Below are 10826 nucleotides of genomic sequence, written 5' to 3' on the forward strand. Positions count from 1 at the left end.
AGAAATGCAACGTATCATACCACAAACAACGCAGGTATGTACTGAAAGTGACAGTGATATCGAAGAGAACGCGGAGTCGAAATCACTTCCTCTTTGTTCTGCGTGTAAAGGTCTATTGTCGAAAGATCACTCGGTGGAAACAAATTCAAGACCTGACAAATCAACTAGTGCCAACAACAATAAAGATGTCCCAGCAGAAAGCAGCTCATGGCAAGAAAAAGAATTGAGGATCGATAAGGACTTCCAAGTAGGCAGCAAAAACTCGGATCACGAAGACAGAAACAATAATTCCATAGAAAAAGTTCGTATATCCTGTAGAGGTATTGACGTAGAAATCGATTTCAAAACCTGCGATAACATATACGTGAACGATTTGGGGACACTCCAGCTGAATTACTGTTTTAGGATAACAGGGCAGGAAGATTACCAGTTTTGTATAAAAAATCTAAGGACTAACGAGGAAACCAGTTACAAGAAGATAATAGGTGAAGGTTCTTTCGTTTTAGAATTCCCAGGAGCACCTTCAAACCCTAGGAATCACACCGAGGATGGCTGTACAGATAGGACAACACCCAACTGCAACAATACTCCTACACAACCACAACAGGAAGTGATCAGTGTCTCGGGTTCAAATGAAACGTTGAGTGGTTACAGTGACGCACTATCAAGCAAAGAAGTGAGTTGTGAAACAATAGAAATCATTTTAAATGAAGTTACCGGTGAAAACAGTGACCAAGACAATGTAACCCAGCCTGAAAATACAACAATTGAAATCGTCAGCACTTTTGGAACAGTCTGCAACAATTGCAGTAGAGTTGTTGAGGAAGAAACCATCTACCACTGCCTCTTTGGCCACGATTGTTGCAAGCAGTGCAAGGGTAAGCCTTGCATGTTGTGCCAAAATATGATGGGAGAGGCTAAGTCCTACTGCAAGAACCACCACAAAGGCTGCTCGGAGTTTCAGATCCAAGAACTCCTAACCAAACACGAAATTGACTGCGAATTCAACAACTTCAGGTGTCCTTTTCCTAGATGCGTCTTCCTAAACACCCTAACAGACTTGAAAACCCACTTCTTGAATTCCCACAACAAAAGTCTGATCCAAAGCAACTCTATTTTTGAAGTGTTGAATGGTAAGAAGGATCGAAAGTGGTACTTGTACTGTTTTGACAGCCTCTTCGTGTGTTCCTACTATTACTATGGCACCCATATCGAATTTATCTTGCAATACATTGGAGCTAATGACAATGCTAAGTCGTTCAGATTTGAAACCGAGATCAAAACCATGAAGGATAAGAAACTGTTGAAGAAGGCGTTGTGTGCAGGTTGGAATGAGCTGAGTTTGTGTAAAGGTGTTTGTTTTGACTATGAGGATTTGAATAATTGTGATAATTCAAGGTTTCAGTTCACTGCAAACTTGAGAGTTGTAGATATTAGTAATTACGGATTATATTCACTACCTTGAAGTTTGATTGTTTCATTTGATTATTTTTTTCAATATTTTGAGCTATGGGATTCTGTATTGCCCAAACGAATATCACAAAAAAGTATGTTTCAATTCAAGATTTCTTTTTGCAATACTTAAAGCGTCATCTATGTACTAATGATAGAATCGAAGGCATTTGTCGAATGTGCCATCTATTTGCGTATTATTGAACTAACGTTTGGTTTTTTGTTCGTAGCATAGGTGACGCCACAAACTAGGATCTAAAATTTGAAAATTCAATATTCAAAAATAAGCAGAGCACTGAAGTTAACTCCTTTGGAACAATTTTCTTTAGGAAACCAAAAAGGAAATTGAAACAATAAATACATGCTTAGAAGCTTCGAGTCGATATATCGATATATGTATATCAAATCTAGGAAGAAGTACATTTTGCACTCAAATTTGTGCCTTGCAGAAAAAATGTTTTATTGAAAATGACAGATACTTTTTCTTCATGCTATAAACTTGACCAACCAGGAAAATTCAGTCCTTCATGTGTCTTGACAACTTTTCGCCCCTACAATAACTGAAAAATTTCTAAAGAAATCATTTCATTCAGCGAGAGATATTCGGTAATATAATAGGTAATCAAAACATCTTGATTATTTTTTTTATGTAGAAACTACATAGCTGAGTTCCTGGAAAATTTGCTTTACTGATAAATCTCATAATAGACCTAACATTTCAGTGACTTCACTCAGGTAGATTCTGCGATTTCAAATATTAACAATAAAATTTTTTGGTAATCTTTCAACAAAACCTTCTCACATCTACTCAAATCTACAGAATCAATAGTGTGTATTGGATACTGTGTTTTAATCTAAATAAGTTATTTCAATAGAATGGAGAGTAAGTGTCACTTATGTGAAAAAGAAAAAAGACTTCTGATAAGTGATTTATCATTGAAAATACGGAACTAAAGTTGAAATAAGGTGCTTATTAATTCATAAATCGTTATTCTATGCAGAACCTTTTTGTATTTCAAAGTGATATTATGCTTATGATGTTAATTTATTATTTCAATATAATGAAGTATAAGTGTCACTTATGTGGAAAAAAATAATTCTGTCATTTGTCATTGAAAATATCGAACTAAAATTGAAACGAGTTGCTTTAGTTAATTCATAAATCATTATTCTACAGAGAACCTTTTTGTATGTCAATCTGATATAATAATAGGACTCAGTAAAACTCGGTACAGGTTTTGGTCAATGATATAATAAAAATACAAATATTAAGATATTTAAATTAATATTTCAATTAAATTCTTACAATATATAACATTCAACATACTTCAAAATCAATAAGATAAAAACATTAGTCTTCTGAATAGAATTTCAAAAGGTAATATATTCTTTCAACATTGACATGGTATCAGCATCCACCAGGTTCAACAATTGCTCGTACTGGTCTAAGGGTAATGTATTTTTCAGGGTGAATATCTGGAAAAAATTATTTTGAAGATTAATTGAAAACCTCTTATTGAAAAACCTCAATTTGATTTGAAAAAATGCTACTTACTTGTGATTGAAGGTATTCTTTAAGAACAATTGTGTGCACTGGATCCACGTGAATCAGTTGCTTTTTTCTTTGATCGTGTTCAGTTTCACATAAGCCGTCGCTTTCTTCATAGAAATAGCTAGGGCTCCTGTCTCCATTTAAAATTAAACAATCAGAAACTACTCCATTTTCATCTGTTTTGATGACGTCATTTAAGGCTTCCAAAACCTGGATCATAATGGAGCCGAACATTTCCAGAATGGGCCTGGAGATTATCGTCAGGATATTAGCTAAAGCTAGGCCTAAAAAAGAGAATTAACTTGTGCTTAGAAAATATTCTAATATGGGAACTGAAAGGAAAACACTAGCATGAAATTTCACATTTTGAATTCAAATTTTTCTATTTCAGATTAAAGCAATCTTTTTCTCAGAATTAACGAATTTTTTGGAAATTATTTTTGTCATGAACTGGATGTTCGGGCCAAATGATAGCCAGCTATTTTCCTTGATCAAAAGCACAAAAAAGAATTTAATTCACTTACCCATTACTTTTCTTTGTTCTACTTGCGAGACATTGGGCATTTTGAGCAACCAAACTCTTAATATTTTTGACATAACTATTTCTTCACTTTCATTATGTACAGAAGCCAGCATGTTCAATACATTAGAAAATATATTATGGTTGGATATCAGAACCCTAGATAGGACCGTTATGTACATTGACATGATCATGGGATATTTTTCACCTTCGTATACACCTCTGCAAAAAAAATGAAAACTTTTACAGAAAGAAATTGTTTTGTTTTATGCACTTAACAAATCTCCATTCTCATTAAACATTTTGCCTTACAATTTGAGAGCTGTCTTTAACCAACAAGATATACACAAAATTCAAAATAACACTAAAAATTCAAGAAATTACCATTAATTTTCAATTTTTTTTTTAATAAACCCTGGATCTCTATGAATTATGATGACATCATAGTACCCTTTGAAATGTTTTCAGCGCTTTTCATTAATACTGATACTGTGATAAAATTACGAAATTTTCAAAAAAAAAAATGAAACAGAATTAAAATTAAATTTAGAGAGAGAATTTCAAAAAATACTTACTCAAATATTCTGGGTAAGATTGGGAGAACCGTTTCCGGTCCTAGCGTCGGACTAGCCCTAAGATACAATTCTACCAGTCTTAATATCATCATGATTCCTTCGTTCTTCAAATCGGCCATCATGTTACTACAAAGGGTCATTATTTGAAGACCGTGAGTTTGCATCACTACTTCTGGCGCTAAGAGAGTATGTACCGAACAAATTCCCATACATAAGCCAAATGCTTCAGTCGAGTAATCTGGAAAAAAAAAGTTGAAACAATAAAGTAGGGAAATTGATCAAAACTAAAATGATTTTAACAATTCCATTGCGTTGTTGAATCAATACGCTCTATTAGTGTGACGTCACACACCGCCATTTTTGGTTCTCCTGTCAGTGTTCGGAATCCAAACAAATAAATTGTCATTCAAATTAGTACAGTGTCTTTGAAGGAATTGGCTTATTTTCACAAATAAGAGTAGTTGAGGAACTATTTCAGTATTAATTGATAGACAGAAGGAACGAGGTTAATACCAGTAAGTTTGAATCCTGTATCATTCCCCAGATTTTGTATAAAGCCGTGTTTATCAGTTGAACTTCAAGTTCGAACTTACTGGCATTAATCTCGTGCTTTCTGTCTATCAATTAATAGTAAAATCGTTCCTCAAATAATGTTATTTATCAAAATAAGCCAATATCTTCAACGACAACGTACTAATCTGAATGACAATTTGTTTGTTTGGATTCCGAACACTGACAGGAGAACTAAAATGGCGGTGTGTGACGTCATCACTAATAGAGCGTATTGTTGTTCCATTTTTAGTAAGGACGTAGTTTTTACTTGCCAAATGTCAAAATATGACAGCTTCAAAAGTGACAGATGCCCAAATAGCGGGCTATTCAAAATAGAAAACCCTCTAGTTTGAAAAATATCATGCGAGAATACAAAAGTGAAGAAAATTCAATGAAAATCTGAAACTTACCAAGCAGGGATGGTATGTTATTGAAAAGCTGGATAAGCTCACTGGTCATGCCTGAAGAATTCTCCAGTACAGTTAACCACAATTCCAAGCTGTCTTCTAGTAGATAAACGATGGCCGACTGCTTAGGATCGGTTCCCAACATGATGATTGGAATAAGAAAAGGTGTCAGTTCGGGAACCACAGTTCCAAGAGCTTTAACCAACTGAACAAGTGTCGAAACAATGGCGCATCTAAGCATGTTGTGGTCTTCGGATTCTTTCCATATCAGGGGTAGATACTGGATCAGGGCATCAGTATGAGGCTGTATCGTATGGCCCACCCTCTCCACTATTAGAGTCATCACGTTCAGAATATGCATCTGTAAAACAAGAAAAACAGAATTGAAAACATTATTGAAAAAAATCAGCAACTTGGTATACATACAAAATTTCAGTTAAATCTACCAACACATACATAAATTGAGCAAAAAAATTGATTGAAGTAACCATTTTATTATGAATCAAAGTAAAACTTATACAGGGTGATTCACCGGGATGGCCTATTAGACGTTTATGGAAAACTAATCATAATTTTGAGCTGAAAATTTGCATATTGGGGTTTGAGACAATGATCTCTCTCCCTAAAATATTTTCAGATCTCTACAATTTCCGGTTATACCGGAAACAGACTACTACTTCCTTATTTCAAATGGCTCACCCAGTATATTATTCCATCACTAGATAGCTTTTTTGATGGCAATTTCGGCAATATGCCATACCTTAGGTAAAAATTCAACGGTTCATGAGTTATTGGGATTCTTATGAAAAAAAAGGTGGCGATGAGGACTCACATTTTTTTGAATATTTCAGCAGAAAAAGCTTTTTTCGAAAAATTTTTTTTCTTTTTCGATTCTGCAAACACGTAGTATTATAAGACTGTTTGCGGTTTGGGACAAAAATGTACAGGGTGTTTATAAGAGGATCATGAACTTGGACAACTCAAATTCATCAAAACTCAGGATTTTCAAATTAGAACCTATATTTTTTATTATTTCAGTCGATACTACGTCTAAAAATAGTGGGGGTTACTTAAGCAAACCCTATACCTAAAATGAATACATTAAGAGTTATCGAGGAAGAACTTTAAATGAGGAAAAAGCGCTATTTATAACTGTGTGGAGTAGTCTGCTATTTCCGAAAAACATAGAAAGAAACTAAAATTCGATGTTTTCATAACTAGATTTGACATATCAAGAATTGTAATGAATTATTCGTAATTGAAAATTGTACTGGTTTGTGGATTTCTCAACAATCCCAACGAAAAATTAATTAAAATTCATGAAATGTAAAATTTAGTTATCCAAACATCGAATTTTAGTTTCTTTCTGTGTTTTCCGGAAGTAACAGACAGTTATTAACACAGTTATAAATAGCGGTTTTTCCTCATTTGAAGTTCTTCCCTGATAACTCTCGAAGTATTCATTTTAGGTATAGGGTTTGCTTAAGTAACCCCCACTATTTTTGTACGTAGAATCGACTGAAATAATAAAAAAATATAGGTTCTAATTTGAAAATCATGAGTTTTGATGAATTTGAGTTGTCCAAGTTCATGATCCAATTATAAACACCCTGTACATTTTTGGTCCAAGCCGAAAACAGTATTATAATACTACGTATTTGCGGAATCGAAAAAGAAAAAAATTTTTTCGAAAAAAGCTTTTTCTGCTGAAATATTCAAAAAAAATGTGAGTCCTCATCGCCACCTTTTTTTTCATAATAATCCCAATAACTCATGAACCGTTGAATTTTTACCCAAGGTATGGCATATTGCCAAAATTGCCATCAAAAAAGCTATCTAATGATGCAATAATATACTGGGTGTGCCATTTGAAATAAGGAGGTAGTAGTCTGTTTCCGGTATAACCGGAAGTTGTAGAGATCTGAAAATATTTAAGGGAGAAAGATCATTGTCTCAAACCCCAATATGCAAATTTTCAGCTCAAAATTATGATTAGTTTTCCATAAACGTCTAATAGGTGAATCACCATGTATGCTTCAACTTCAAAAATTCTCCATAAAGTTATGGAAAACTTCATTACCTTAGTTTCACACTCTTGAACCTCCTTCAGAAGCTGAAATAGTAAATTGAATGAAGCCTCCAAGTAATCCTTGAATTGTTCTGCATCAAATTCAAAATCGTCTATAGCGTATCTCATTGTTGAAGATGCGGTAATCCTCACAGCCATGTCTTCTTGACAGCTCAACAAATTTATAACACACTCATACATATATGGCCTCAGTTTCGGAGATAGTTTGATACCTGCCCATTTGCCCATAAGTACACTCACTCTCCTTCTAATTATTCTATAATTGTTGTGTTTTATCTTCAGTTCCTCGCTAAGGGTTCGGATGAACCAATTGTCAAAATCAACCTGAGAAATAAACATGCTTTAACAATCGTCAACGTATCAACACATTCTTAGTGGAAAAAAAATTTAAAACAATAAAATTTTCACTTGAAAACGTTTTCATACAATTAGGGGAAAAAATTGCAACTTGGGGAACAAATAGATAATACAGAAATCATACTGCAAATATCCTAAGTTACAGTTTCTGAAAAATTAGTGTTTCAAATATTTCGCTATATCTTACATTCTTTAGTAAATAATAAAAGTCCTCACCTCTTCATATAAATCGAATGCTGCCAAAGCGACTGCATTATAAACAGCATCTTTCTTCAAGATTGCTGGTAAATCCTCTGATGAAACTATATCACTAGTTTCTACTACGAGTTCCAATAAAACAGGCGCCAAAATGTCTCTAAACTCGTGGAACATGGTAACAAAAACAGTTTCCATACTTGGCTAAAAACAAGAAGAAAAAGTTAGTATTCAGTCAAAAACAATACCATGCTATAAAGGTACTCAAAAAGAAAAATGAGAAAAACACTAAGAGAAGTTAGAAATTGGACAAGTATATTTTTGTTTCAATATACCTAATTCAGTAGTCTGAACACAAACCTGAAGTCGAAACCTGGTTTATGATCACACATTTCTCATTGGAAAACCCTTTATAAATAATAATTGATTTTTTTACGATAAACAGGAATTTTTAGGTAAATTTCTTAATCCACAAACTTAGTATATCTACTTGTCTGAAGGAAAAATTTGATTTTGAGCTAGAAATTCTTTATCAGAGAATTTCAGACAAAAATACATGAGAATGTTTCAAAACTCACCCGAAGGCTGTATTTCCAGCTGTCCCCTATTTCGTCATTAGCAAACGTTTCAGGATCTGCATCCCACATGTCTAATTCGTCTTGATTCAGTATAAAATAATGGGTTACAAGTCTCCGACAGATCTCTGTAAGTATGTTGGGTTGGAAAAAGTTTAATTTTATATCTCTCGCCTGTACCATCTCATTATATTTGGAACTTTGTGTATTTTTCAGTGGTTTGTAATCGTTACAGTGTAGAATTCCTTTTATAATATTGAAACACTGGATCGAAAATCTCTCGTATGTGTACTGGATTCCTTCCGGTGTGAACAAATAATATGTGGTGAATTCCAAACTGCTGTGGATGAGGTTGATAAAGGAAAATGGATGATTCTCCAATAACGATACCAGTACTTTAGTTGCGTGATTGATATATTTTTCACATAATTCCAAGACATAGATGCCTTTTCCTTTCAGCTGTTTTCCTATAAAAACACCAATTACATTTCAATGGATTGTGAAATATACAAAAAGTAACTTTATTTTAGTATGAAATAAATCAAGTCCTATATCGAGTCCTTACCATACATGAAAGATGAAGTACTCCTTAAAACGGGTTTTTATAAAAAAAAATTTCTTTACTTACTGCATTCCAAAGCTGATTTTGTTTTATCTAACAAAACTTTCAAGAACGCCATACAGTCTCGATTCTCATGTGGTCTGTACAATCCATGAATCGTCAAATTCCTCAATATTTTCAAAATCAGAACAGCTTTTTCTAAATTAGATATTATCAGTTCTACACTCTCATTCTGGCATATATTGCTGATGAACAAATCCGTAAAAGTATTCCATAAATTAACAATAAAACTATAAACACCGACAGTAAAATCTTGAAAAATTCTCCTATCTCCTGGAAATAATAAATAAATAATTTTTTTATCACCAGTCTAATTAGAATTATTAGAAATTAATGTAAATTTTGGAACTCAAACAAATACCGGTTTTCCTAATAACTCAATCGTCAAGGAAACTCTTCTTATCATATAAAAAGTATTTAAATCTCACCAGTCAATCTTCTAGATGCTATTGATTTAATAACATGTTGAAGGGTCAGCATTGATCTGTGTTGAATTAGGATATCATTGCTCAATATTGTCTGCAAAAGTGAAGGTAGAAGGTCCCCCCATTCTTTTGGACAATCTATTCTTGCAATCCTAGCTACTAAAACCGCTCTTTGTGTGGCTATTTGGTTGACAGGTTCATTGAATGATGAAATCAATCCCCTTTTGATTAAAATCTTTTCTTCTTCACTAATGGCACTGAAATGAAGCAATTATAACACCATTATTTTCAAATTAATAACAAGTTACTTACTTGGGAGCAGTTTTTCTCCAATACTTATCAATACCATTTTTCATATATAAAACAGCCATCCATCTGATATTCAAATCTAAATTATGAGTTGAAATTATGTTCTGAAACAAGAATATAAGTTGAATTCACGAAAAAACATGCATTTTCTACTGTTCAAATTGTAATATTCTAGAGAAGACTCACAAGTAAAGCAGAATAAAAGCCAGGTTGAATTTCCCATTCACGTAATTTTTCTTCAGCTGGTTTCAATATTGCTGCATCTTGACTTGAGGCTCTTCGTAAGGCTTCAACAAGATTCTCTTCTGTTGCGGCAATATCCAAATCCATGATGAAACTTTAAGTCTAGCAAAACACTATCTTCACAATATTCAATACATATTATAACGTCACTACAAAAAAATACCAGGTTAACACAATATACAGAAAACACTTAACATCACTTGAGATCACAATAAGTCTAAAATATTTAATCAAAACTTTGAGATACCTTTATTATTCGAAAATTTCAAGATTCTAGTGTTTTGATATATAACCAAATATTTTATTTTGACATGATCTGCATGGTAATAGAATAATAAGTATCTGTGGTTCCAGTTTTCCTTTTTGAACATATTAATGTGTAGATTTTATACCCAATTTGAATATCTCATGAAATTTTGGAGTTAATTTTTTGCACAATTTGTTTATCCGTTTGTGAAAAAAAGTTTCAGCTCTATAAAAACTGATACAAAATAGGTTTCGAATATATTTTCACCATCTAATGATAGGTTGCGCTACCTGGAAACATGTCCTTTTTGTAACTTACATAAGTGGGTAAAACCAGATGATTTTCATGTAAAATATAATAATAAATTGAAATTTCAACATAGTAAATAATCTTAAAAGCGGTCTAGAAATCCAATAATTATTTGTTTTCTTACACAGAGATTAACGAAACTGACGGCACAAGTAGAGGGCGCTAGTGTAGTTAGAGGATATATTTATATTCTGTAGTCTTCATTTCAAACTTAGAACATCGAATAGTAATTCTGTACTCTATGATTAATGGTAAACCTTGAAATATTTCTACGTGTTATCAATTTTCTGTAATTGTAAGGCAAATATTTGGATTTCAAGTCTTCTTTAAATAATGGAAAGGGTCAAAACATGGTTGAATCTGTGAAAAGTGAAACAAAATACATGTGGCAAGCCGA

General features: G+C 33.0%; 1 protein-coding gene across 2 annotated transcripts; it reads right to left on the reverse strand.

Annotated features, from left to right (window-relative positions):
- Positions 1-2688: 2688 nt before the first annotated feature.
- Positions 2689-10203, reverse strand: LOC123675782 (importin-11). 2 transcript variants are annotated; one of them, XM_045611299.1, is made up of 13 exons: positions 10121-10203; positions 9817-10022; positions 9634-9734; positions 9325-9578; positions 8903-9166; positions 8278-8741; positions 7721-7903; positions 7139-7471; positions 5062-5419; positions 4100-4337; positions 3529-3746; positions 3008-3288; positions 2689-2928 (listed from the first exon to the last, which is right to left on the reverse strand). In XM_045611299.1, exons 2-13 carry the CDS (start codon positions 9958-9960, stop codon positions 2824-2826), a joined length of 2943 nt encoding a protein of 980 aa, XP_045467255.1. In that variant the 5' UTR covers positions 9961-10022; positions 10121-10203; the 3' UTR covers positions 2689-2823. The 2 variants fall into 2 exon arrangements, with proteins under 2 accessions (XP_045467255.1, XP_045467254.1); XM_045611298.1 differs by having other exon boundaries at positions 8903-9169.
- Between the last annotated feature and the right edge of the window lie 623 nt (positions 10204-10826).

This window comes from Harmonia axyridis, chromosome 3 (genome assembly GCF_914767665.1).
Source record: "Harmonia axyridis chromosome 3, icHarAxyr1.1, whole genome shotgun sequence".
NCBI lineage: Eukaryota > Metazoa > Arthropoda > Insecta > Coleoptera > Coccinellidae > Harmonia > Harmonia axyridis.